At 62.5% G+C, this 25,273-nt stretch overlaps 10 protein-coding genes across 10 annotated transcripts; 4 read left to right on the top strand and 6 right to left on the bottom strand.

Annotated features, from left to right (window-relative positions):
• Positions 1-23: 23 nt before the first annotated feature.
• On the bottom strand, positions 24-1,765 carry BXZ73DRAFT_105729 (uncharacterized protein; the record flags this gene model as incomplete). The annotated part of the gene is made up of 2 exons (XM_048016363.1): positions 24-518; positions 569-1,765. The coding sequence occupies 2 exons, from the start codon at positions 1,763-1,765 to the stop codon at positions 24-26; spliced, it is 1,692 nt and encodes a 563-aa protein (XP_047873429.1).
• Positions 1,766-2,055: 290 nt separating this feature from the next.
• BXZ73DRAFT_53656 (POZ domain-containing protein) lies at positions 2,056-2,596 on the bottom strand (the record flags this gene model as incomplete). Its single annotated transcript, XM_048021044.1, has 4 exons — positions 2,056-2,089; positions 2,139-2,261; positions 2,356-2,401; positions 2,470-2,596. Coding segments are annotated over 4 exons (330 nt in total), but the record flags the coding sequence as incomplete, so codon positions are not given.
• Positions 2,597-3,017: 421 nt separating this feature from the next.
• BXZ73DRAFT_105727 (ubiquitin-conjugating enzyme) lies at positions 3,018-3,912 on the top strand (the record flags this gene model as incomplete). The annotated part of the gene is made up of 6 exons (XM_048016362.1): positions 3,018-3,032; positions 3,101-3,112; positions 3,194-3,308; positions 3,381-3,476; positions 3,537-3,572; positions 3,725-3,912. 6 exons carry the CDS (start codon positions 3,018-3,020, stop codon positions 3,910-3,912), a joined length of 462 nt encoding a protein of 153 aa, XP_047873427.1.
• A 454-nt stretch (positions 3,913-4,366) lies between these two features.
• On the bottom strand, positions 4,367-6,913 carry BXZ73DRAFT_53669 (Metallo-dependent phosphatase; the record flags this gene model as incomplete). The annotated part of the gene is made up of 11 exons (XM_048021047.1): positions 4,367-4,844; positions 4,909-5,226; positions 5,277-5,489; positions 5,542-5,624; positions 5,676-5,759; positions 5,809-5,954; positions 6,017-6,128; positions 6,274-6,372; positions 6,423-6,448; positions 6,505-6,718; positions 6,779-6,913. The coding sequence occupies 11 exons, from the start codon at positions 6,911-6,913 to the stop codon at positions 4,367-4,369; spliced, it is 1,908 nt and encodes a 635-aa protein (XP_047873426.1).
• A 695-nt stretch (positions 6,914-7,608) lies between these two features.
• BXZ73DRAFT_105725 (uncharacterized protein) lies at positions 7,609-8,587 on the top strand (the record flags this gene model as incomplete). Its single annotated transcript, XM_048016361.1, has 4 exons — positions 7,609-7,763; positions 7,816-7,982; positions 8,035-8,255; positions 8,312-8,587. The coding sequence occupies 4 exons, from the start codon at positions 7,609-7,611 to the stop codon at positions 8,585-8,587; spliced, it is 819 nt and encodes a 272-aa protein (XP_047873425.1).
• Positions 8,588-10,218: 1,631 nt separating this feature from the next.
• On the bottom strand, positions 10,219-11,240 carry BXZ73DRAFT_105724 (uncharacterized protein; the record flags this gene model as incomplete). The annotated part of the gene is made up of 2 exons (XM_048016360.1): positions 10,219-10,890; positions 11,070-11,240. The coding sequence occupies 2 exons, from the start codon at positions 11,238-11,240 to the stop codon at positions 10,219-10,221; spliced, it is 843 nt and encodes a 280-aa protein (XP_047873424.1).
• A 3,429-nt stretch (positions 11,241-14,669) lies between these two features.
• On the top strand, positions 14,670-15,551 carry BXZ73DRAFT_105723 (uncharacterized protein; the record flags this gene model as incomplete). Its single annotated transcript, XM_048016359.1, has 4 exons — positions 14,670-14,845; positions 14,900-15,031; positions 15,094-15,210; positions 15,272-15,551. The coding sequence occupies 4 exons, from the start codon at positions 14,670-14,672 to the stop codon at positions 15,549-15,551; spliced, it is 705 nt and encodes a 234-aa protein (XP_047873423.1).
• Positions 15,552-16,524: 973 nt separating this feature from the next.
• BXZ73DRAFT_105722 (uncharacterized protein) lies at positions 16,525-18,733 on the top strand (the record flags this gene model as incomplete). Its single annotated transcript, XM_048016358.1, has 2 exons — positions 16,525-16,781; positions 16,840-18,733. The coding sequence occupies 2 exons, from the start codon at positions 16,525-16,527 to the stop codon at positions 18,731-18,733; spliced, it is 2,151 nt and encodes a 716-aa protein (XP_047873422.1).
• A 362-nt stretch (positions 18,734-19,095) lies between these two features.
• Positions 19,096-22,085, bottom strand: BXZ73DRAFT_53635 (S-adenosyl-L-methionine-dependent methyltransferase; the record flags this gene model as incomplete). Its single annotated transcript, XM_048021037.1, has 10 exons — positions 19,096-19,893; positions 19,937-20,119; positions 20,175-20,385; positions 20,443-20,618; positions 20,668-20,816; positions 20,868-21,103; positions 21,157-21,210; positions 21,265-21,388; positions 21,438-21,567; positions 21,624-22,085. The coding sequence occupies 10 exons, from the start codon at positions 22,083-22,085 to the stop codon at positions 19,096-19,098; spliced, it is 2,523 nt and encodes an 840-aa protein (XP_047873421.1).
• Positions 22,086-22,825: 740 nt separating this feature from the next.
• On the bottom strand, positions 22,826-25,125 carry BXZ73DRAFT_53631 (uncharacterized protein; the record flags this gene model as incomplete). Its single annotated transcript, XM_048021035.1, has 5 exons — positions 22,826-23,772; positions 23,826-23,920; positions 23,969-24,474; positions 24,522-24,665; positions 25,003-25,125. The coding sequence occupies 5 exons, from the start codon at positions 25,123-25,125 to the stop codon at positions 22,826-22,828; spliced, it is 1,815 nt and encodes a 604-aa protein (XP_047873420.1).
• Between the last annotated feature and the right edge of the window lie 148 nt (positions 25,126-25,273).

Genomic DNA, 25,273 nt, shown 5'->3' with positions numbered 1-25,273 from the left:
TGTAAAGTGGTGAGAGATTTAGCTCAAGTCTTGTCGATGACATCAGCCTGCGCGAGCTCCCGCAACCTCTCCCCTTCGTCCCTCGATATCTCCACGAACCGCCTCGGCAATACCTCGCCCTCCTCATCCACCCCGTGCCCTACCCCATACCATTGCACGTCTTGTCTGATGTCGGTGGTGACTGAGAGCGATCGCTTTCCACGCTGCACGATCTCCATCATTTTGTCGAACATCTCCTCGTCTCCCGCCTCCGGATGGAACCCCGGCAGCATGTGCCCGACCCTCAGCACGTTGAGACTGCGCATCAGCCCCGCACCCACCGCGATGATCGCCTGGAAATGCTCCACGCGCATCAGCTCGATCCCGCGCTCCCACCTGAGATCCTTGTAGAACGTCTCGCGCACACTTTCGTCCGCGCCGTCCGGACAGTGCATCGGGTGCGGGCTTGTCAGGGGAGGGATGTCCAACCCGAGGTGCAGGAGCTTCGGAAGCGCGATGAGGGCGTCACAGAGGCAGTGCTGAACGGGTGTAAGCATCCGCCGGGGCACAGCGCCAGGGGAAGGCTCACTATGTAATTCGTCGGCCATCCGCTGATGTCTAAAGTGAGCTCGAGGGAGCGCAGGCGCGGAGTGCTGAGGGCGAACGAGGACCAAAACGGCGGGGTCGGCCGCCACTCGGCGCGCGTGATGTCGGGGCTGACGTAGACAGTGAGGTCGACGACGACCGGCTGGGTTTGCGCGAGGATCGTGAACGCTTGTTCGGTGTTCCCGCAGCTTGAGAAAGGGTGTATCTTGAGAGAGTCCGCGGGTACGTGAAGCGCGTTGGAAAGGGTGAAACGATGCACCCGGGGAAGGCGGGCAATTGCCGAGGGAGCGACATCTTTTAGGAGTCCTTCGTTGGCCACCGAGTTCCAGGTGATGGACCGTAGCGGGCTGGGCCAGGGGGGAGCAGCACCGGAAAGGGGGGCGGATATGTGCGTGTAGTGTGTGAGGCAGAAGGAGAGATGGTTGAGGCCACGGCAAGCGGCAAGGAGGGTCTCGAGGATAAGATCTGTGGTTTGCAGGTCGAGGCGGCGGATGGAGGGGAGGACAGGGGAGGGGATGAGAGTGCGGTAAAAGGAAGGAGGCACAGTGCCGATGGTGAAGAAATTGGCATTGAGGAGCTTGAGATCCCGTAGACGAGGGAAATGAGCCAAATTTCTGAGGAAGGCGTGCGGGTCGAAGGGCTGGAGGGTCGACCTGTCGACGTACTCGTTTGTGAAATGCAGTGACATGGTTTCGAGGGACTCTCCGGGGAATTTGGTCAAGTTGATGAGAGTATGCTGGTTGCAGCCCTCGAGCACGAGCGTTGTGATCCAATGGAAGATGTTGCCGAGCACTGGTGGGCCGAAATTGGGGTTTTCAAGATTGATATATGCATGGGACAGAGAGAGTGCGCGAAGGCGAGACGCGGAGCACAGGACGGTATTCAAAAGTTCGACACCATGCTTGTCTGGGCGGATGCGCCGAAGATCGAGAGAGCGAACATAGCGTATGGGGCTGCCTTGAGGGAGCCTTGGGTTCGCGCGAAGGATGAAGTCGCGGAAACGACGCACTCGCCGCTTCGTTTTTTCTTTGGCTACTATGGCGCAGTGTGCAAGAACGCGAGGAAACGCGAGGGTGTATGCATAATGGCAAGTGAGAGCGAGGTGGAAGGCATCGCCGGAGGGGAGGTGGGAGATGAGCTCGAGGAGGACGTCCTGGTTGAGAGAGAGCAAGGTGGCCATCGCGCGACCCGACGGCGGACGCACGACCCAATCGGCGCCTCACGTGCACTCGGGCGCTCGTCAGACCACCGCGGTCATCTCGCTCGTCGCATATATTCAAAGTGTGTACTTCGCGGGACGAAAAACATCCTCTATGTTGAGCCTCTTCACGTCCTCATACTGCCCCCCTGCCCCTTTACTGTTCGTCTCACCCGCACACTGCCGTAGTCGGGATGTACATGCAGCAACAGCTAGAGATCATGCTAGCGTACACCATGTCAGGTATAGTAGCCTGCCTCAAGTCATATGGCTTACTCACCGTCGTAGTAATCTGCGGCAACCAGTCTACAAGGACGGAGTCAGCAAGTAACACGGCGGGAGATAATCCACTCACAGCTCGAGGGATATCTCCGGATAGACGCGTTCCTGGAAGTCAGGGATCTCCTCGTTCTTTTTCGCGCCCTCGTACAAGGCTTTGTACGTCAGATACTCGCTAAGCTTCTCCACGATAATGGCGCTGGAAGAAGCCGGGCGGTAAGTCACAGTCAGACACCGCCCGTAGCCGTATGCGGGATACAAAGACAGCGAGCGGGGTCGGGCTCGATGCTCACCGCTCGTCAACGGGGCACACGTTGGAGAGTGCTTCGGAGAAGCTACCTGGATCGGCGGCGTCAGCACGAGTACCGGACGCACGAGAGCGGGATGTTGAGGCAAGGAGGGCTGACTTTCTGCGTTGAGCATGTTCCGGAGCGTGCCACTGCCCATGGCGGCTTTGCGCTTGACGAGATAATCGAAACCGTCATTGCTCGTGAGCCGCACCCACTCGTTCATCTTGCTGTTCTCATCCCCCTGCGGTCGGGCAGTGGATCATATCAGCGCGTTATGCATTGACTGCGTGAGACGAGGCGCAGCGCGAAGGTGGTGGGTCCACGCGCGTCCTCGAAACCCGTGTAGGGTGCCGTACCTGCATGTTGGCGTCTTCGGGCATGCTTTTACGCCACCAGTGAAAGGACCCTTGGTGCAGTTGTCGCCCAGAGCGCTGTAAGGATGCTTGTCTCCGACAGGAAGCGGACAGAGAGAGAGAGAGAGAGAGAGAGGGCAGTTCAATCAGAACGCGTGTGGAGGCTGCGTCGCGCGCGGCAGAACACGGGCCGGCCGGGCGAGGCGCAAGCAGCTGCCGAAAGCAGGCTGGACGCGGCCTCCGTCCTCGCCGAGCGCGGTGGCCACCCTTCCGCACGCTCTCATCCACCACCTCCTCACCCTCCCCGCCCAGATGGCCCTCCCCAAGGTAAGCCTCCTGCGGCCTGGCGCGTCGGCGCATCGCTCACCCGCCGCACTCTCCGCCGTGTATCGCAGCGCATCATCAAGGTGTGTGGCTTCCGCTGCAACCCACGCGACCACGCCGCTCACCCCCGCCGTGCCCGCTCGCGCGTCCGTGCTGGCCTGTAGGAGACCGAACGTCTCGTCGCAGATCCTGCTCCCGGCATCAGCGCTGAGCCCCGCGAAGACAACCTCCGCTACTTCGATGTGAAGATCCAGGGCCCCGATGGCAGCCCCTTCGAGAGTGCGTGCCCGTCCCCCATCCTCGCGCTCTCCCCGAGTCTCGCTCCCTGTTGATGGTCGGCTTCACTTGCAGACGCGGTCTTCACCCTGGAGCTCTTCTTGCCCGAGGAGTATCCCATGAGCCCACCAAAGGTCCGCTTCCTGACCAAGATCTACCACCCTAACATCGGTCCGTTTGGCGGTTGCATCCTCATCCTGTCCCTCCTCACACACCCATCTCGTGCTACAGACAAGCTCGGCCGCATCTGTCTAGATATTCTCAAAGGTATGCCCCCTCTCCACCCTCCCATTCGTCCTCCATACCCTGCTGCGCCGTTGCCTGTCCTACCGTCGCTCCACCGCCTGCCCATCCACCAATCATGCCACCGCCCCCTCCATCCCGTCCTCCTTCGCTCCCTCACACGTCCACTCCTGCAGACAAGTGGTCCCCAGCGCTCCAAATCCGCACCGTCCTCCTCTCCATCCAGGCCCTCCTCAGCGCGCCGAACCCCGACGACCCGCTCGCGACCGACGTCGCGAAGCACTACAAGGAGGACGAGAAGGACGCGCAGCGGGTGAGCCGCGAGTGGACCAAGAAGTTTGCGGAGCCGTTGAGCAGCGAGTAGCCCGGCTACCGCCTCGTCCCCGGGACCTCTTCCCACCCATACCTCCACCTCCATAACCTCTATCCCTTACACCTCCTACGACCCCTACATCTCGCCCGCCCGCCCACAGAGAAGGCCGAGGTGGATTCAAGCGGAGCCAGGCGGTCTCTTTGTCCTCTGTACTACGTGACGATTAGACGGAAGTGTGCATTCAATGTACGATGCGGTTGCAGCTTTTACTCTCCAATGTACTCTGTCTGTGCGAGATCTTCGAATCGTTGCGTGTGTGCCCTCGCGCACACGAAACGTCCCCGCACGCAATCATCCACCTCCCGTCCGATAGCACTGTCTCAGATTGCAAACAAGCACGACGCAGGGTGATACAACAACAGCCGACCGCACTTCCCCCAGGGTATCCTACACGCCGCCGACGATCCCGGTGCATTCGCCCCATCTCCCTCCTTCCCAGCAGCACTCACGGCGCCGTTCCGAACCGCTTGAGCCCCTTCGGCCGCGCCGACCTCTTCCCCCGCGCGATCCTGTCCGCCAGCCGCTCCACCATCCCCCCGTCGCCCAGCCCCTCCTCCTCGAGCGCCCTCTTGATCAGGTCCTCCATCGCCATCCTGCCCCCGCCCTCCACGGCCCCGTCCTCGCCCGCGCCGCCGTGCGCCGCGAGCGCGAGCCCCGGGATCCGCATGCTCGGCACGGGCACGAGCGGGAGCGAGCTCGGGGCGGTGTAGTCGAACTGGGACGGCATCCGCTCGTTCGCCGCGTCGGACACGCGCGCGTCCGCGAACGAGCGGATCGCCCGCCGCGCGCCCTGGCCCGACACCCCGAGCGCGTCCGGCGCCGCGGACGGGTTCGCGAACCCGCCCGGCCACGCCGTCGGCGCCTGCTCGGCGGGGTACGCCCCGGGCGCGAGCGCGAGCTCCGTCGCGCCCTCGGCTTCCTCTCTGTGCGCGCGCGCGCGGATGGGTCAGACGGAGAGGAAAGAGGGAAGGGAGGGCAAGGACGCACCGGAGGAGCTGGAAGATGCGCTGCATGCGCCCGACCGCGAGGATCTTGTTCTTGATCTCCTGCCGGCGCTGGGATATGTCCCCGCTCGACGCGAGGTCGACCGTCCGCGCGTCCTCGTCCGAGTCGTCGTCCTCGAGCGCCCGCGCCCGGTCCGCGTCCTCCTCCTCGGACGAGACGGACTCGAGCTCCTGGTCCGAGCACACGGATAGGATCGCGAGCAGCATCTCGGTGATCTTCGAGCCGACGAACGGGAGCGACCACGTGAAGGCGTCCATGAAGTTCGGCAGCCAATACGGGTGCGAGCTCGCGTTGTATTGCCTGTGCCGCGCGGTCAGCGCTGGACTACAGCAGGAAAGGGGGAGGCCCACCTGATCGTGATGTTTTTGTTCTTGTACTTGATCACCGCGCCGCGGTTGTGGTAGACATCCAGATAGTTTGGGGCGCTGAAGATAGTGATTACGGAAGGGAATTTCTTCGTCGGTGTCTTGCGGTGCATGGTGTACCCCGCGTCCTGCGCTTCGTGTCCTCGGAAGATGCCCAGCAGGTTATTACGTTCGAGGAACTTGCAGGCGGCGTCGTATCTGGATAGTTGCTAAGCGACAAGACAAGCCTACCGGAAGCGTGAAAGCGTACGTGTAGTAGTAACTGCACCCACGCGTATGGTTGTCTACGAACGGAACGCCTGGCGGGAGGCCAGCGCCCATTGTCGGATCTTGCTATGAGCACGATATTAGAGACGTTCCTTCGATCGTGAATGCAGGACGAACCTCATGACCGAAGTTTGGTATAGGATCTGCCCATAGTAAATCACACAGGAGACCTTTTGATGCAGGCTCTTCAAAGCGGTTGAGCTGGTGTCTAGTCAGCTTTGAGATTAGCATAAGCGCACTGAATACATACGTTCTCAAGGTCCTTCAGGGTGTCCAGCTCTGGCGAGATGCCGCCATGCACACAGAAGAATTTGCCGTCCACAAGGGCGGTGATGGGCAGTGCTTGGAAGGAGCGTATACAGGCATCATAGATCTCCAGGGAGTACTTGTGCAGACCTGACGGTGAAGAACGCTGTGAGCAGGTTAGGCTGGAGACAAGCACGATGATAGTCACCGACATTCGCGCTTGAACGTGAAATACTCCGTCAGATGCCTGCACTCGTGGTTCCCGCGGAGCAGGTATATTCGGCTAGGGTAGCAGAGTTTGAGGGCGTAGAGGTACAGCAGACACTGTAACACGCAAGTCAGATGACTTCCCGACGTCTAGCCATCTCGCTGGATAGGCAAAACATATGGGGAAAGGGTAGGCCCACGTGGAAATGACGGATCGTGATGTGCGGAGACGCAGAAGGGATGGGCGGCAAGATCAACTCACCTCGATGCCAAAGCAGCCGCGATCGACGTAGTCTCCTAGGAACAGATAGCTGTTCTCGTCAAAAGTGCCGCCGACTTCGAGGATCTTCATGAGATCATACTAGACGAGGTCACGCAAGAATCGAAAGGGAGTGAGAGCAAGGAACGCACGTATTGGCCGTGGATATCCCCGCACACTACGTAAACGCGACCTGGGTCAAACGCCGCGATAACGGCGGGGCACAGGACGCACCGGTTACGGGGCTAGGTACATGGAGCAGGTTCGGCTCGCGGCTCATGAGATCCGTGGCCTGTTCGAGGATCGCGTTTGCCTGCTTGTGGGAGAGGCGGCCTTCGTGGAAGAAGTGTTCCCTGAGGAAGTCGATGTTCGGCCGCTGGCGACCGGTGTACTTGTCGTGGACGAAGAGGTCCTCATCGAGCGGTACGTGTGCCGCGGGAGGTGTGACCTGGGAAACAATGCGGATTCAAACCGGGAGAGCGGGTGAGAAAGGAACGAAAAGACGTACATGAGGAGCCTGGCGTTCCTGTAAGTTGCGGGGAGGAGACGGAGGGCGAGGGACGACTACTGACTGTTTGGGGCGCGCCTGCTCGTACTGATTGCTGGTGTAGTATCGGCTGTCTGCGCCCGCAGCGTGGGCCATGGTCGCGATGCGAAGGGGGAAAGTGGAGGGAGACGACGAGATGCAGAGGCGAATGAACCGCGGCCGCCGCCAGACTCGAGCGGGTCCCACGCGCTCCGCCTGCACCGGCCGGCGGCGGGCCGCTCAATCTTGCCCACATACTTCAACACTCTCGACTGCGCAGACTATCCCGATGACCCTCATCTGAGAGCACTCCCCTGCGCCTCGCCCACTGACGTGCATTGCGTCCGCATGCTCGCTTGTTGTCTAGCTTCGTCGTCTGGACGTCTATCGCCCCTCTCGATGACTTGAACCGTATACCCCAACGCAAGCTCCTTCAGCCTTGAGTATCTTCTCTACTCAGTCGGGCGAGGCATCGATGGAGCATCCTTCTGGCTACGGAAGAGGAGCGGAGACTGAAGAAAGAGGTCGCCCTGGCTCTCGTATATTAATCTATCCGTTCTGAGAAATGTGGCCTCGGTGGCGGATACGTATTAGGGTTCCAGCTGAAGCAACTACGCTCAGACATTCCATCGTCCATGTTCCATTCGCATCTCCTGACTCTGTGGTACTACCCGTGCACACTCATTGTGCTTCTGTCCGGATAACTCCGCCCCTTTTGGCCTCTCATCCTCAGCTTAAAACTCACCCATCCAACTTCCACCTCCGCCCACACCGACATATTCCTTCCCTCATCTCTAGTACCACACAACCCGATGTCATCCCTCACGCAACATCGCAACCATGCCGTTCTTGCTACCGCCGCCATTGCTGTGACCCACGGGTCACTTCTGGCCGCCGCCTTCCCCGTCGACGGAACTCGATTTTACCCTAATCCGAAGCCGCAGAATCGCGCTGATTCCATGGTCCAGTTCGTGTTTCAGTTTTTGGCCGTCGATCTCCAGTCTAACCTTATGGCGTAGACTGGACGACACTGCACCTTGGTCTCGATCTGATGAGATTCATGAACCTCGATATTCTTGGGGACTGGAGGGCTTGTCGAATGCGGACCAGCCAACCCCTTCCGCATCCTCTTCTCACGCACCGGAAAGCATGTCCCTTGTCGCGCCAACGCCTATCAAAGATAATGGTAAGCTCTCAACTTCCTTGGAGATAGAGGAGGAATTGACCTCTCCGTACAGTACAGATCCACGATGTCTCCGCACCCAGTCCTACTTCATCAGAACCTTGTCACCTTGAGGAATCCTGGGTCGTCCGCGTATTCCCGATAGCCACTTTGACGTTGATATCGGTGGTACTCGTCACCCTTGTCATCTATGTCGTCTACTTCTTCGCGTTCCGCTGGAGATTTCGGCGTCTGCAATCGCCGGTCAAAGTGTCGACTCCGTCGATGACATCGCTGGTGTGTTTCGCCACTCATACCATCCGTGTCGTCAGCAGGCTAATTCCTGCCTCCAGCGACCTCTCACCATTGCCACCGATACGGATCGCGATACCAGGTATCTCAGTCCCAAGCGATCCGCCCACACTCTGCGGTCAAACGCCGAGGATCCGTACCCACACACGCCTACGCAGTCCACCCTCTGCGCACCTCTGACACCCTTGCCCAAGTATACCCCGCCGCCTTCTCTCGCACCTCCCTCCGCGAGCTCTGCGCATACTACCTTTTCGGAGACTTCTTCAGTTGTCGGGGAGCGCCCGAAGCAGCTTAGCTTCCTTCCTTTTGATGAGTAGCTGCTACAACACTATCACTCTCGGATTTCGCTCCCGTCCCTTCACCGATAATCATGAAATTAGATTTAGCTAGGATGGCTTCTCACACACCTATGTGCGAAGTTTCGCGCACCCCCAGCGCAAGCTGCATCTCATCGGGGGGAGTCTCACCCTCGATGGGTCTCCGCCGAAACATCTTTCCAAGCGCTCCACTTGGAATTCGGGGAATGTCGTCTTTGCGCACTTTCAGCCTCATCTCAGATCGCTTCCCCTGTGTGTAAACCAGCGTCTAGACCCCTTCATGATTACCGTTTGTTCGCTTCTGTCTCGAGCTTGAACCCTGTCGCTGTCTTCGTCGTGCTCTCTGTCTGCATTACTGTGCTACGTGCTGCGAATTGCTTTTGAGTTCCGCGTCCCTTGTACTTACTATATTGGAACCGTGAGGAATGTGTGCCGAGAGCTTCAGTGGAACATAAAGCACGGAAAGGAGCATTTACTCACGAGTGGCAGAAGTACTCGACAACGAATCACGATATCGCTCTGGCTGACTCGGCAGGCAGCCCGGAGGTTCCCGAATATTCCCACGGATATTGGCCAGGTGCTCCGATTCAGACGGAGTCGGTTTTCAGGACATTATCTTCGCGCGCGACTCGCCCTGGAACACGGAATCGCGGAATGAGCTCCTCGCCGCGTTCCATCCACCACCCGCCCGCCAGACCCTGCACCCACGTCCAAGGCATCTGTCGCTGCCAAGGCTTCTCCCACATTCACTTCCGCCCCTCCTGACCAGCCCACGACGCCCAATCTCCGCCCTCGACGTCGGCCCGATCTCTGCAAGTCTTCAATGCCAGATGAAGTTCCCGTCGGGACCGCGGCCGGAGCATAACCTTCCCCCAGCTCTCCGACACGCCCTGGATTCCGCACTTTCCGCAGACAACCAAGCGCGCAAAACCCTGCAAGAATCGCACAGAGTATATGGGACGATACCCGTACGCCCCTCCCCCTTCCTCCCTTGCCTTCTCTGGACGCCCCGCTACGGCCGCACCAGCGCATCTGGTAAGCCCGACACGCGGACCGCGCCCCGTCTATCCTCGTCCGCATCCGAGCGTCTTTCGGACCAGCCACGTTCATATCGCGCCGTTCTTCCAACAGCGGAGTACGACGGCAGACGCCGGTCACAGCCCGGGGTCCTCGCGACGCATTACGACACCCAAAGAGATCGATAGCCACGCCGCGCCGTTCACGCGCTGCGCCGTGAGCGTGCACAGGCAAGTGCCCTCCGCGGATTCGCCGGGTCGCCACTGGCGTTGCTCATAAATTTACGTCCGCCCACGCAGACGAACCGCCAAGTGCACTCTCCCCGCCGCGTTCTCTCGCTTGTATCGACCTCCGATTCTTGCGGCATCGTCATAGAACGTCCACGTCAAATAAGGTAGAGAACTCCGCGGCCGCATTCTCGGGTAGTCTTCCGCGGAGCCGTCTCTCGATGCCCTGCCGACCATGCACGCTTCCCCTGCGAACCGGCACACCACCAACGACTTCGAACGCGACACCATTCAAACTGCGCGGTCGCGGGGGTGCGCTGCACGACGGTACATGCCAAGGTCGAACTCTACTACTGCGTCCCCCCACCCGGGCCCCGTCCCGCACAGCTAGTACACGCCCGGACACAACCGCCACCGCACGCGCGCCGCCCACTCCTCCCACTGCGCCCCGAACACCCTCCGGAGCTCCACGTCCTCCGTCGTCACCCGCCGCGCCGTGCTCTTCAGCGCGTAGAACACCTTCGTCGCCCAGAACAGCGCGAACGCCCACGCCAGCAGCGGCCGCGCCCACCCCGCCCCCGCCCCCGCGCCGTGCCCGAGCACGCCCGCGAGCCCCGGCGCGAGCCACGCCTCGCGCAGCCACGCCCCCGGCGCGAGCATCGCCGCGCTCGCGCCGAGCAGCGTCGCGAACACGCCCGAGTAGCTCGGGTGGCGCACCCACGCGTACGGCCCGTGCGTCACCAGCCGGTGCGCGGGGTCGATCGTGAGCTCGAACGTGAAGAGCGCACCGAGCGCGGCGAAGCACGCGACGCGCAGCACCGCGCCCGCTGCCGTCGCTGCCGCCCCGAGCAGCAGCAGCGCGCTGGGGGTGAGCAGCACGGCCGACGGGGGGAGGAGTGGAGGGAGTGCGGACGCGTTCGCGGCGGCAGATGCGAAGTTTTGGGGCAGCCCGAGCGCAGGGGGGAGGAGGAGCGCGCCGAGCGGGCGGGAGAGCGGGGAGGGGAACGCGACGGACGCGGTCGCGAGCGCGTCGCCCACGACTGCGATCCATGTCATCATCTACCCACGCAAAAAAGGCGGCGAGTCAGTCGGCGTGCTCGAGGTGAGTGGCAGAGTTTTAGTCGCCTTCCCCATCCGGGAAACCGTCCCCTCGCGTCCGGCGCGGTCGCCCGCGTCCGCGAGGGGCCGGTCTACGGTGGGCGGCAGAAGAGGGGGGCGCGGGGGGTCAGGGGACGCACCTTGCTGCAGTACGTGACATAGCGGATCGCGCGCTCGAATAGAGTGCGTTTGTCGATGCACGTCTTCGGCGCTGGTGGTGGATTTGGGGGTGAGAGCGAGCGGTGCACAGAATAACCCGTGATGAGCAGCGCCGCGATCTTCACGAGTGGCTGGAGAATGTCCGGGTTCATGGTGGTGATAGCGAGGGCAGGATGCGCGCGGGGATGAGGAGAACGGAGAGCTGGTGCGGAAATGGGACGTCAATGGACAACAATGGGCACCGCAGGCGCAATGTGGTAGTGCCTTGATCGGCGTTTCTGTCGTCAGATGGGCGGCTAGCTGGAGACGAGCACGGCGGTCAGTGGGTGGTGGGAGGGTCTTGGAAAGCAGGAAGAGAGGGACACACATACCTGGGCTATATGGTCGCTGGGTCGGAAGGCGAAAGACTCCTTCTGGTGAAGAAGGCAGGCGACAGGGTCCGCGGCGAAAGGGCGGGAAACGTGAAGGCGAATGCAAATGAGGACCGAGGCTGCTGACGAACGCGGGGGTGCTGCGGGCGAGATCCGAAGCTTCGTGCGGCGGCAGGCGCGTCGAGGGGGGCAGAGAGGCAGAGACAGAGAGAGGAAGAACGCCGGGAGGGGGCGGGACGAGCTGCTTTTGAGGCGCCGCGGGGCGCTCGCATGTCCCGTCTGGCCCTGAGCGCTGAGCGTGCAGGGATGAGGGACAGCGTGCGAGCGACATCGGTTGGCTAATGTACGGCCAAGCGAACGCGACAAACTTACCTTATTCATCAAATCTCCAGCTCGATGCCGGCGGACGCGCGGGCCCACGGTGCGCACATTAGCCATATCCAGGTGTTCCCCCGAGGGCCGGCGCAGTCCACGCCCGTCCGTCAGACTCGCAACCCTCACGCGTCGAGTGCGGTGCTCAGGTGTGCCGCATCTGCGACGAATGCAGCGACGTTGACGGAGGCCGGGATCGGCTGGGATCGACGCTCGTCACGCCCCGGGATTGAGCGAGGCGCCTGTGTTTCGGCTCGTCGCCTCTGTCGCGCGCGCCTTGCTCGCCGGACCGCCCTCGCTGCAGTCTGTGTTGTCCATCCGTGAGCTTCCCAGCTCGGGTTTAAACGCTTCGGCTTCCACATTCTCGTGCTCCCGAGCCTCTCACCATTTCTCACCTCGTCTAGCTTATTGATTCTTTGATCCAGCCACGGTTCCGCTCCTTTCCGCTGTCGCAGCCTAACTAGTCACGTCACTCCCCAGCCTGCGCCCATCTCTCGGAGTCGCTGCCACGCGACCGTACAAGGCCCTCCCACGTTCATATTATGTCAATATCTATTGTCCACGCGCTGAAATGCCCCAGCTACAAATGCACACACCCCACCGTCCCTGCGGCCTCGTGCGCAAGCCTTGCCAAGTTGCCGCGTCAGCCGAGCTGCGAACCTCCGCGAACCTCTCTTTCCGCCCAGCCCACGGCCTCGCGCCCGCTCAGGCTGTCAGCGTTACGGGACGTCCGCCCTCGACCCAATCCCCGCGCACCACGGACACCCCGGCGTCCTACCGCGCGATCGGCTAAAGCCAAAACATCTCAAGTTTTGGTCACCGGCGGCGATACACACAAATACGTAGCCAAGGGGTCACACGCCCGCACGGCACCGTCTGGTTGTCGCGATCGCACAGCCGCCCGATCGTCCTCGCCGACTCGTCACTCCTGAGACACCCCTCCCCCCCGTGGGCCGGCGATCAGAATGAGGGGGGTCGCGACGCCGCCTGGGCTCTCGCGCCGAGGTTGACGTGAAGGCCGGTCGTGCGAGCGCGTACGGTACGCGGGCCGTGTGTCTTCCTTCGTCTTATGAGACCTCCTCGACGCGGACGGGCCAGAAGACGTACGGTGGCGTGTAATGATGGAAACGGGGGGAGCTCGCGCGGACAGGCGTGCCCTCGTCGCAGGGTCTCACGCAATCGCCGACGGCGTATTTGAAGACTTGGGACAAGACTCCCGCGAAGGTCGCCGACGCACATAATGCATTATGTACCAGGGGCAGGCCTGTCTGATGTCAGGGCGCGAATGCTGTGGCTGGATGCAACGATAGACAGCTTGGCCACGCGAGCTTGGTGACCATCGCTGGCTGCGAGCCATTTCGCCGAAATAATCGCCTTCAGCCGTTCGACATGAGGGTTACGGGGTGCAGTCGGATCCTCCGCCGCGCAGGCACAAGGTTCAGTAGGCAATGGGGAAGCAAAGAAGCCAGGCCCGGAGGAGCGCGGAGGGGCCCGCCATATCCGTGTGTAAAGAGGGTCTCGTGCCGTGGAGGACGACAACATCGATAACATAGAACTGTCTTCCCGTGGGAGGCATCAGTACTTCAGTAGCGGTCGCCGTACGATGTCGATCATGTCACAAATCCTGTAAGAGACATAGGATCGCGCGAGCCCAGCCTCAGCTGCTCCACTGTACCATCTTGCACTCGGTGAGCGGATCCAAGCACGCCCTGTACATGATCACCGCCATCCATAATGAATTACTAACGCGCCCGGACAATGTACGCGCGGACAGCGTTTGGCGGGTTGCAGCGAAGCCCGTCTGTCCCCCGCGGACATCCCAGCCGGCACCGCGGACGTTGTGCTTCATCTTCCGCTGCCGGTCTCTTGAGGGTGGAAGTACCGCGCGCACCTGCGCTTCAGCCCGCTGGACCACAACATCCATTCTCGTCCACGAGCGTTCGCGCGCGTGGAGCGGCGAGGCGCCACAACGGGCCCGCGCATTGGACCTCCGCTCAGGCTCCGCACTACCTTCCGTCTCTGGCAGGTCGGTTCCTCTATGCGAATTCTCATTCACGCGTGCGCGTGCGGGGCGCTCTCACCGCAAACTCGACATGCGCGCACGCGACAGAGGCCTCAGCCGGCTTCGCAGCGTGGGAGTGTGCGGAGGTTGCCGATGGGAAAGTCGGAACACGCCGGTTCGCAGTCCACTCTCGCCCATGTCCTGCAAACGTCTCCGGAACCACTCCGGTCTATGGTAGACGATTTCCAACGCGCCCCTCGCTCGCTCGCTCCACTAAGACCGCCTCTCTCTGGATTCGAATTTCGTACTGCCCAGCTGGGTCTTGGTTCTCGAAGCTACTGCTGAACTTCCCAAAGGTCTGTTCTGGTCAACGTTTACACACTCCGGTTTTACCTTTCAAAAGTCTCTTGGTTTTGATCAGCTCGAGGCCGCAAGCACAACTCCCGTTCAGCCCGCGGGCTCGTTTGTACACAGCACTGTACAACACCGCGCACTGCCGGTGCCTGGTGCCACTGGTCTTCCTCCAGGTCTCAACCCCCTCGAGGATCGCTCCCACTTCCTGACGCTGTCCACTTAACGGAAACGAGCGACGTGGCTGTCTTACGGCTTTCTTCCGCCCCTTCCCAATCGGGAGCAGTGGTCGAGTGCCACATCTTTTCAGTCCATGCCACAGCACGCTTCGGCACTGCCATGTGCTTGCCAGGTGGGCTGAGTGGCGGGCATAGCAGCGGCGTGCTTTGTTGTTACCAGCGTCTCCCGCCCCTCCTCCCGCCCTGATAAAAGGCCCTCGCCCTGCGCTCCTCCAACCACCCCGTCCACCGCGCCACTGATACGAAATGCCCGTCGAGCCACGCTATCCAGACCTGATCGACGAAGAGGTCATCGTCATCCTCCTCGACCTATACGCCCGCGACTTGTTCAAGTTCGACACCCACGAATACTTAGCGCGCATGCTCGACAGGGTGCTCAAGCACCCGCCATCAAGGAAGGTCATTTTCGAGAAGCATACACAGTGAGTATCCAGCTGCCTCGGCTCGCCAGTCTCATTCTAACCGCACCTGCACAGCATCATCCGCCACCCGGTGATTCTCGACCTTCTGAGGGCCATGCACGCACCAAAGCCAAAGCCATCAACCGTCGACGCAAGTAACTTACGGCAGAAGCCATCGCCACCTGCCCCAGCATCAAGCTCGAGCAGGTGAACGGCCGTCTGTCCATGCGAGCCGGCGCGATGTCGCTCACACGCACCATCCTTACCAGCCCGCATCCTTCGCCGTCTCCACCTCGGCAGCCGCCTGCGCGACCGCCCCATCTGCCCTCTGTCAAGCACACACCCGAATACCGCCCCGCCCAGGCGGTCCGCACTATCCCTCCCCCGTGCGTTTGTCCCTTGCGCACGCTTGCCACCGCTACTAACATGCGGTCGTGCGCGGGCCAGAATATCTACACGCTCTGCGCCTCAGCCTCAGCCTCAGCCTCCGGCGCACACGTCCCACTACGAGGCCGTCGCGCAGCCGGTTGCCCGCGGGGGGCAGCAGACTGTCCCCCGCGCGTCGGCCGATATCATGCCCCGCATAATTCCGTATCAGCGCCGCGGCGCACCGGTCCTACGCTACCATCCGTATGAGTCTTCGACACGCGCACCGACGCAGAGCGGGTCGACGAGCGCGGCGTTGTCGGACGAGGACGAGAGGGGGAAGTGGGCGTGGCGTGGATGAACGACCGCGAGCCTGCTTTGTTGGGTTTGGCTGTGCGCCGGTGAACTTCTGTACGTGATCATCTTAAGGACCTGGTTTATATTGTAATACCTGGTTATATTTCCTACTGTTGTATTCTATAATCGGCGCACGCAACGGACATCGTTCAACTCGAAAATGTGCGGTATTCATATGCGGACGCCCGATGTCGGAATGGGCGTGGGAACTCCACTTTGCCGCTCTCAAGGTCGGCGCTGAGCAGAGGGCGGGCAACGTCGCCCATGTTGACGAACGTCCACCGAGGAGTTTCCCACATCACCTGCCCTCTGCCTCCTCCTTCATCTGCATATACCCTCTTCACCGCCAACATGTTCACTCTCCCGGTCCTGCTGGTGAACCACACCCACTCAGCCCCTACCATCGCTCTCTTGACGGACTGCATCCCCGACTCGTCCAGAACGCCCAGTACATTGGCGTTACACAGAATGCGCTCGAACGGGCTCTAATGCAGCACAAAGCCCGTACGCGCCCCCGTTTCAAACAGTGTCAAATACTCCGTGAGCCACTCCGTCCCCTCCGACTTGATTCGCCTTCTCCCTTCGGCGAGCCGTGTCCTCCTCCCCCATCGGTGCGCTGTCCAGCCCTTCGCATACCCCTCGACCAGACCACTGGCCTCCAATCGTCGCATTGGCCACAGCACCGCGGCAAAGCCCAAGGACGTGCAGATGGCACCCTTTATCGCGCCGATTGAGGTGTGGCCAGCTTCGCTTTGTCTGTAGCTTAGCCGAACCTTCTACGAGCCACTCCCGCCCCTGCACCGCGCCCTGCGCCCGCCCTCGGCGATGTGCTATAAAAGCGCGTCGGGATTTGCGACTGTTGTCGGCCACTCCCTCCCCGTCGCCCCTCCCCGTCCGTGCGCAAGCTCCCCGCCACCCCCGCTGCTCCCGTCTCCCCTCCGCGCACTCCCTGCTCCCCCGATCCCTCTCACAGCCTGATGGCCCTCTACTCCCGCCGCGCTTCGGCGCTCTTGACCACCGCCAACGCGGAGCTGCGCTTTGCTCGGTGGGTCTACCAAGCCCGGTGCGAGTACGACATCACCACGATCATGAAGCTCGATGACGAAGACTGGGACGAAGACTGGGACTCGCTCTCTGCAGATCCCGTCCTGGACGGCCCGCGGGCCGTCCAGCGCTGGATCGACGCGATCGGGGACGACGCGTCGATCGTACGCGCGCTGGTCGCGCATGGCTAGTGAGCACCCTTTCTCCTCCCCCCGCCCCCTCCCCGTCCTCAACGCGTCCCCCTCCAGCCTCGCCCGCCCCTCCAACCCCGCCCCCGCCGCGCGAGATCCCTCCCTCCCCATCCGCGGGCCCTCCCCGCTCACCGCGTTCCGCGTCGCGCTCGTCATCGGCCTCCGCGCCGCCTCCCTCTTCGGCCGCGCGACCATCCACCGGCCCGCGACGCACACCCGCCCGTGGGAGTTCGCCCTCCCCCCGCTCTTCTTCAACGCGCCCCTCCGCGGCTGGGCGCCTTCCACCCCATACCACCTCCCCGCGCCCGCCTCCGCGCCGCAAGCCTACGAGCTCCTCCCCGCCGCGGGCCACGCCGCGCGGTCGCGCACCTTCGCGCCGCCACCGGGCCTCGGCCGCCCCGACGGCGCGCTCGACCGCCACGCGCCGGACGCGTGGACGTGCGCGCACGGCGCGGTCCGCTTCACCAACGACCACTGGGTCGCCGTCCGCGAGCGCGCCGGGGGCATGTACGCCTTCGGGCCGATGCAGCACACGGCGCCGTTGGCGCGGTTCGCCGGAGACGGCGGGGGCGTCCGCGTCGGCGCCGACGTGCTCCTCGGGCGGCCGGACGCGGGCGAGGACGCGCCGCTCGCCGTCGTGTGGGCGTGCTCGCACGGGGAGCTGTACGTGTGCGGGCCGCCGCGCGGCGACGCGCTCTGTGCGCGCTCTGCGTCGCGGGCGAGGCTCGCGCAGCCGCCGGCGACGGTCCCCTCGCACGCGACTGTCGACATCCAGAGCCAGAGCCAGAGCCAGAGCCAGAGCCAGGGCCAGAAGCGGTCTGCGTCTCGCCGCACACATCCATCCCTGCGCGAAGAGGTCAAGGAGTCATTGACGACCCGCCTCCACGGCCGCGGGGGCAAGCGCCGCCCTGGGTTCACCGCGAGGCACGACGACCCGGAGCCCCCGACGCCGGTCTCGTCCCGCGCATCCTCGACGTTCTCCGACGCCCCGTTGCCGGCGTCGTCGGCGAGGACGTCTCCCACGGGGTCGCTCCGTTGCTTCGGGGGGCACTCGTCCGCCCGGTCGACGCCTCTGGACGCTGCGGAAGAGTGCGAAGACTACGACGAGGAAGAAGAGGAGTGTGCCCACGAGGACTCGGGTGAGGACGAGATCGAAGACGACGACGAGATGGACGAGCTCGACTCCGACTCCGACGCGGACGAGTACGTCCCCGCACCCACCCCGTCCTCGGGCGGGACGAAGCGCAAGCGCTCCCCGCGCGCCGAGCCCCCGCGCGTCCTGCACCCCTCCGCCCGCCTCGCTTCCTCCTCCCCCTCGCCCGACCTCACGCCCTCACACTCCTCCTCCCACCAATGCGGGATCGCCGGCTGCACCACGACCTTCCCCGCCCCCTCCTCCCCAACCGCAACCGCAACCTCAACTCCCGCCTCCCCTCCCTGGCTCGCCCACCTCGCCGCCGCGCACGCCCTCACCCAATCCACCTGGGAATCCCGCCCCGGCGCGCCGCCCCACGACCCCGCCCCCAACCCGCAGCACGACCGCCGCTGCCCGCTCGCGCGCTGCGCCCTCGCCGCCGCCGCGCGCCGCGCCGGCAAGCCCCCGCCGACGTACGCCGCCTGGAACTCGATCGTGCGCCACCTGGGCACGAAGCACTTCCCCGCGCGCGACTGGCGCTGCCCGCGCCCCGAGTGCGCCGCCGCGCGCCCGTTCTCCCGCCGCGACGCGCTCGTCCGCCACTACGAGACCAAGCACGCGCAGCGGTGCCCCGGGCGCACGCGCGCGTCCGCCAAGGACTGGGTCGGCGGCCGGCGGGACAAGGGCAAGGGCGTTCTTTCTGCTGGTGCTAAGGGCCGTCGCGGGCGTGGGAGGCGGCAGGTCGAGATCGAGAGCGAGGATGAGGACGAGATGGAGGTCGACGGGGCCGAGGAGACGAGGGCGTTGGCCGTGTGAGCGGCAAGTTGTTGACGATGGATGGACATTTCATCTCCTCACGTTAGAGCCCTGTGGGCCATTATGTTATCTCTTTACGCACTGGCTTTATGTACCCGCGTGCCCCTCGCAGTGTCCTGCTACCTTACGTCGCTTTATCGCTAGTCGTCCCCCCAAGGGCCCATTCCGTGTTCGTTCCTCGCTGTATCACTAGCACCTGTTGTAATCGATGAAACGCCAATATTTCCTGGGCATTATCTGCGATTTATGGTATACGGGTGAACGCTAAAGACAACGCGCGGTTCGTGGGTCCGCACTGTAACTACACCAACGTCTGTCCATGCACGCAAAAGTCCGAGAGAAAAGCAAGAATGACCGCGCGTTCACCGGTCATAAATTGAAGTCAGATCGACGCTCGGCATCCGCCCGTCCTCCCCACTCCCCGCGGGCTGCAGCGCGCCCGTCATCGCGCTGGTGGGGGACGACGTCGGGCCTGGGCTCGGCCGCGGGCTCTCCTCCACGCCCTTGAGCCGCACGCTCGAGCCGGCCTGACCCGCAGACTCTCCCTGAGAGGCCGATCGCAAGCTGGCGGCGGAAGCTTTCCGGAGCCTGAAGACCTGACTCGCCTTCTCCTTGAGCGACTGCTTGCTCGTCGCCCGTTTCATCCTCGGCTTCGTAGGGGGCGCGGGCTCGAGCGCGGGCAGGAGGGGGGAGACCTCCAGGGACGCCGGGGGGCCGAGCGCAGCCCCAGAGCTCTCGGACGTGTCCCTCGAAGCCGGCCAGACGGCAGACCGGGTAGCTTCGGGGGACAGGATCCGGACGGTCGACCCATGGCGAGCGTGCTGTCCTTTCTGCGAGGGGCGGGCGTCGTGCGAGGTCGGAGGTGGGGACGACAGGAACGAGAGCCTGGGACGCCTCTTGGCCGGCTTGGGTGCTTCCAGGCTCTCGGGCGTAAGGACTTGGACGGGCGCGTCCGGGACCGGGACGTGTTTCTTCCTCGCCCAGGGTATGAACGACCGTCGATCCTTCCGGGCTGGCTTGCGGATAACGTCATCGGAGGGCAGCACGACCTGGGTGCCGAACCCTGTGTCCATACGAATGCTGCTGGATGCGCTGAGGGCAGATGCGGCGGACATTGACCTGGATCGGCCTCCTGTCGGACGAACTGCTCGCGTCGGTTTCTGACCTGGTGCACAATGTAAGGTACTCACCTTGATCCGTAACGTCAGTCTTAGCCTCATCGATGAGTGCGAGAGTCTCCGAAGGGATATCGACAGGGATGGCCGTAATGTGGCCGAAAAGCGAGCCTTCCTCGTGGACGGCAGCTACGATCTTCCACCCAGCACTGCGAGCCAGTACAGACATCTCTCGGAGTGTACGCTCCTGAGCGTTGAACGTGGATCGCATCTATGCGCCGGTGCTTTAAATGGATGCAACGATCAACAGGGAAGGCTTGACGAACCGTAAGATCGAGCCAATACGCGACAGCGTTTGCCTTGCCGAGGTTAGATAACAAAGGTGACCCCTCAGGCGCCAAGGATCGGACGAGCCCTGGCAAGTCAACGTTGGTGTCTGACTCGTCGCTGTCATCGGCGCATGCGTGGGGCAGAATATGATCGGCGATCAACAGCTTGGTCTCCGACGAAGCGGCCCGTCGAAGGTTCACTAAGATCCTGGCATAAATCCACGTCATAAAGATATCGGTGAATGATAGTCTGGCATAGACGTACTTTGTGACGAACAGATCCGGCCAATCGTGAGTAATATCTCTGAGGATATAGACCGATGCGAAATCTGAAGATGTAGACGAGGGGAAGGAAAGAGATGGTTGAGGGAGGAAGAAATCATGCGCGAGGAACATCGCTCTTCTCGAAGTGAGCATGTCCGGACATCGTTCGCGCCACACCTGTGTCGGCGGTGAGCTTATGACAAGGTGATGAGAGGAGTCAGCCTACGGTGATACCCTGCTCTACGACCTGCGGCCTGTCTTGTATGACGAAATTGAGATGCGAAAAAGTATGAGCTAATTGCATCGCAGTTGATCCGATGCCACCACCGACGTCAACTACCAAGGATCCTTCAGGAAGGGTGTCCCAAGCGAAACCTGGGGCCCGTAAGCTTGCTATACCCGACGGATGAGATGCACACCACGAACCTGACACGATGGCTCCAGGAACCTCCCACGCGGCGGTGCCTGTCATGGCTGGACCGAACCTCTTCAAACGACTTTCATTGCCGGGTTGCTCTAGCCACTCGAAATACGGCGAGTCGGTCTTGAACGCTAGGTTGAATGGCGCATACATGGGGGAGATTGGCTGTTTGTCGCGCATAGAAAGTGCGGGAAGGAAACAATCTGCCAGATATCCGGCAGACTTGAAGAGCTCGTCGGTGCTAACATGGGTCATCAGCCAGAACAGGCATGCACAAGCAGCCGAATGGCTTACCAGAGGTTGATGAATGCCGCGATCCCGTTTGTGGCCTCGTACTTCGTCTGAGGGCTGGACGAGCAACGTTATGGCTAAAATACCGTGGGATGCACGCTCTGCACTCACTTGGACAGTAGCTCTTCGGGAATCTTTCCGGAGTCAAGGATAGCGGAAATCCGGTTGTTGGCAAAGACGTTAGGGCGAACTTCCCGCGTGATGTGATGAGTGGCGAGCAAGCGGAGGTTATGACCTGTCTGACGCGTGAGAAATGTGGACCCAAAGGGGCGGTAGTGACGTACTGAGGTTGCCCTCGTCGACGTCGACGAGGCGACTGAGGTCGCGTACATGCATTCCTGCCGGGCCAGCGGCCCGCAGAATCTCAACCAGATGGGACGCTTCCAAGAAGCGCAAGCATGCGGGCAAATGATACTGCAAAAGGCTTATCAGGCCAAAAAGGAGAGTGGAAGGACCGAAAGGAGACTGACCCCCATGGCAGCGTCGCAGAGGGTAAGGAACGGCCTGTGGACGGTCGCGCTGATCTGAGAACAGGCGGCTACGATCCGATTCGCGGCGGCGAGGACATCGGGGTGAGACGCGAGGGACTCGCGCCCTTCTTCCTCCGGGTCGTGGGACTGGGTGGGATAGTAGGGAGCATCGAGAGAGGGATAGTCGAGCATGCCGCCGAAGGAGTCCAGCGAGGAGCTGTGACGAGGCCGACGGGGGGTCTTGGGTGAGCGAGGAGGCTGGTCATGGAGCAAGGGCTCGTCTGTGTCCGATGCGTCTTCGGGCGGAGGTTTGCGGCGGAAGGGAGTGCAGGGCGAGGTAGGAGGAGCGTAGGGGGTGGTGGAGGCGGGGGAGTCGAAGGACGCATCGCGATAGATGGCCTCTATTTCGTCGAGAGCGTCGCCGATGAGAGCGTGCATCGCGCGGAGGTCGGCGAAGGTCATGGCGGGGAACGCGCCGGGGGCGGGCAGAAGGCGAGAAGAGTGGGGCGATGGGCGACGAGGAGAGCAGGAGGGAGCCGGGGCAAGGCATGGGCGATGGCGCGGTATATGGCTCGAGGCGAAGGCGAGCAGTGGCTCGCCCCAGGAGGTGGTCCGCGACTGCACGTCCGAGAAAGTTGGCAGGGCAGGAAGCAGCCCAAGCCTAGCCCGGGCGCGTCACGTATTCAGTGCAAGTTCGGGGTGTGCTCACACCGCCGCGCCACACTCGTATGACGGAGGCGAATACATACCACTCAGGCTTTGTGCGAGCTCTTGACCTGTTCGCTGGGTTGGGAGCATGCATGGCCGGGGACTCCTGCGCCTAAATTCATCATTGGGATCGAAACCTTGTGGTGAGTGTGTGCAGTGGGATCCGAGTTGAGTGACGTTAACTGATATAGCTTCGTTGTTGCCCGAGATGTAACACCAAATTTCCCACGCGCGCCGTTCGCAGCACGTGTTGAGGCCACACATGACGCTCCAGCTTCAAAAGCCTCGGTGCAGTACTTGCATGTTGCACTCTCTGTTCGTCTCGCGCAATCCACACGACGAAGAGCGAACGCGCGCGCGCAGTCTACACGTCAAGCGGGTTGTCGACCTAACAAAGTTCATAGCATTAACGCGAGTGATTAGTACGATATCCTGCGACGAAATCCCTGAGTGTCCCAATGTCAACCCGTGGAGGAACCTCCTTCTAGCAACCCTCAATCGCTCTCGGTGTCGTACTCGTCGTCATCCTGCGCCGCCGACTTGCCTTTGCCCTTCGCCTTCGTCGACGCCTCGTCCTCGACCGCCTCGACCACGACCTGGCCCCCGCCCCGCAACGCCTCGACATCTCCGATCCTCTTGCCCGCCTCCCACGCGATCTCCTTGCGCGGGTACGCCAGAGCGAGCCGGAACCCCCACCACTTCTCCGCGTTCTTCCCCGCCCGCTCCATCTCGGCCACGAGCCCGCCTTCCCCCGCAGCGCCCCCCGCGGGCGGCGCGACCGGGTCCGCGTCCTGGACGAGCTCGGGCGGGACGAACATCGCGTCCACGTACGCGTACAGCGCCGTCAGCCTGTCCTCCTCCCCGAAGAACCGGACCGCCCGTCTGCCGTCGGGCATGCGCACGCCCACGCGCAGCGTCTTCCCGCGCGCCGCCTCGCCCGGGCGCGGCTCGCGCACGACGAGCCCGCGCCGGATCCACCGCCGCCACGCCATCCGGTGCGCCGCCCACTGCGCGTGCGCGGCCGCGGCGGCGCGCCGCTGCTCCTCCGCGCGTGCCTCGGCGTCCGCCGCGCGCTGTTGGGCTTCCTGCGCCTCACGCTGCTCGCGGCGCCGTGCGGTGATGCGCTCGGCGTCCTTGCGCGCCGACTCCTCGAACGCGCGGTCCTGCTCGGCGCGGAGGGTGCGTTCGCGGTCGCGTTCGGCAGCCTCGAGGCGGAGCTTGTTGAGGAAGGGCGTGACGCGCGGGAGGAGCGAGTCGGTGAGGTGGCTGACGAGCGTTTCAGCCGCGGTTGGGGCGGAGGTGGAGGGGATCGAGGGCCCTTGGTGCCGGGAGAGGATGGTCAGGGCAGGCGCCGGGGGAGCCGATGAGGACGGAGTGCGTCGTGGCTGGAGCGCGATGAATGCGACGAAGGGGTACGTGGTCGCGTGGAGCTTCTGGGAAGCTGGAAAGCGCGTGTTAATAATGTTTCAAGAAAGCGACAATAAATGTGCGCACCTTGCCAGGCATCGCGGTCACGGATGTCGCCGCCCCAAACGAACATGTCGTTCTCTTGGATGACCCGCAGGAAGCTGGGGTCCGTGAGGGTGCTCCTAGAACACCGTCAGACCGCATCCGCACCTACGCTGAGAGCGACTCACCGCTTGAACTCGGCGTCATCGTCGTGCTCTTCGCTGACGATGACAATGCATCCGATCTTCAGCTCCCGCTGGCACGTCCGCGCAAAGTCTTCGTAGCTTCCCAAGAAGAAGTCAGGCAGCAGCTTCGACTCGCCCGATTCGCTTCCCTCCCACGGGCCGGGACGCGTAGTCAGAGATGATGGCCCCGCGACGCCCGACGCCGTGCTGTGTCCGTTCGTCTGCGACGACTTCCTGGGCGCAGCGCGCCCAACGCACACCGCGCCGGTCTCCTCCTCAAGAGCACGAACCCAACGCTCCGCCGCAGTCTTGGGGTCGCGCGCTCCGCGACCGGGCGCGGGCCCGAGGGTGCGATACGAGAACGAGAAGGGCCCAATGTTGGGGAGGGGGATGTGCAGCGCGCGGAAGAGGAAGCGGATGAGGGAGAAAAGCGGGTAGAGCGGGATCGCGAGGATGTTGAACATGACGCGCAGCGGGCGCATCACGACCACCGAGAACGGGGCGGGGTCCTGCGAGCAGTCAGAATAGGAATGCATGGCTCATGGAATGGGCGCACCACAGGCCTAAACTCGCGGCCGCCCCGGCGGCCTCCGAGCAGCCCTTGCTGCTCAGAGTCGTCTATCTCGAACTCTTCTCTCCGAGGAGGTGAGACAGGTTGAGGTGGCGGGTGAGCTCCATCGAAGATGATTTCTGCGGCACGCTGAAGGACGTTATCAGTAAGAGCGCATATATGACCGATCCGCGAGAAGATGTGTCGTTTCGGGAAAAAGGAGGGGACAGGCGATGACAAAAACAGCTCTGAGCGGGGCATTCAATCCAATGTACAATACTTCGCACAAGGCAGATGACGCGTCGCACAGCTTGTTTGCGCATCATGCGCATTCACCACGATGCAACCATGTTCGCCACGACCTTACACCTGATGCTCGCTTAGGACATGGAGGACTCAAGCCAGCTGGCCGGCCGGGTCTGGCTGGCACCATAACACCAGCATTGCGTTTCTCCGCCGCGAGAGAAATCAGGAATGAAAGACGTACCTGGACATCCCAGTTCACGCTAGAAAGGACACCAATGGCGACCTCCGAATCCCCGCCGTTGGTGAGAGCCTGAATTTGAGAGAGCGCATCCCTTTGTGTCGGGGACAGTGAGTCGACGTCCATGGCGGAGGAGAAGGAGTGTGCAAAGCAGAGGGGCCTGCCAGTTGGAATAGAATTAGTAACGCTGGATGTCCTGGTCAGACGATGGAGCTCAGGCAGTGTGCTGTTCCAGTCCAGCTCAGTGCTGCCAGGTTATACCGGCGACTCGGCA

Source organism: Epithele typhae (genome assembly GCF_022376455.1).
Source record: "Epithele typhae strain CBS 203.58 chromosome Unknown BXZ73scaffold_70, whole genome shotgun sequence".
Lineage (NCBI taxonomy): Eukaryota > Fungi > Basidiomycota > Agaricomycetes > Polyporales > Epitheliaceae > Epithele > Epithele typhae.
This window is presented reverse-complemented; position numbering and strand designations above follow the sequence as displayed.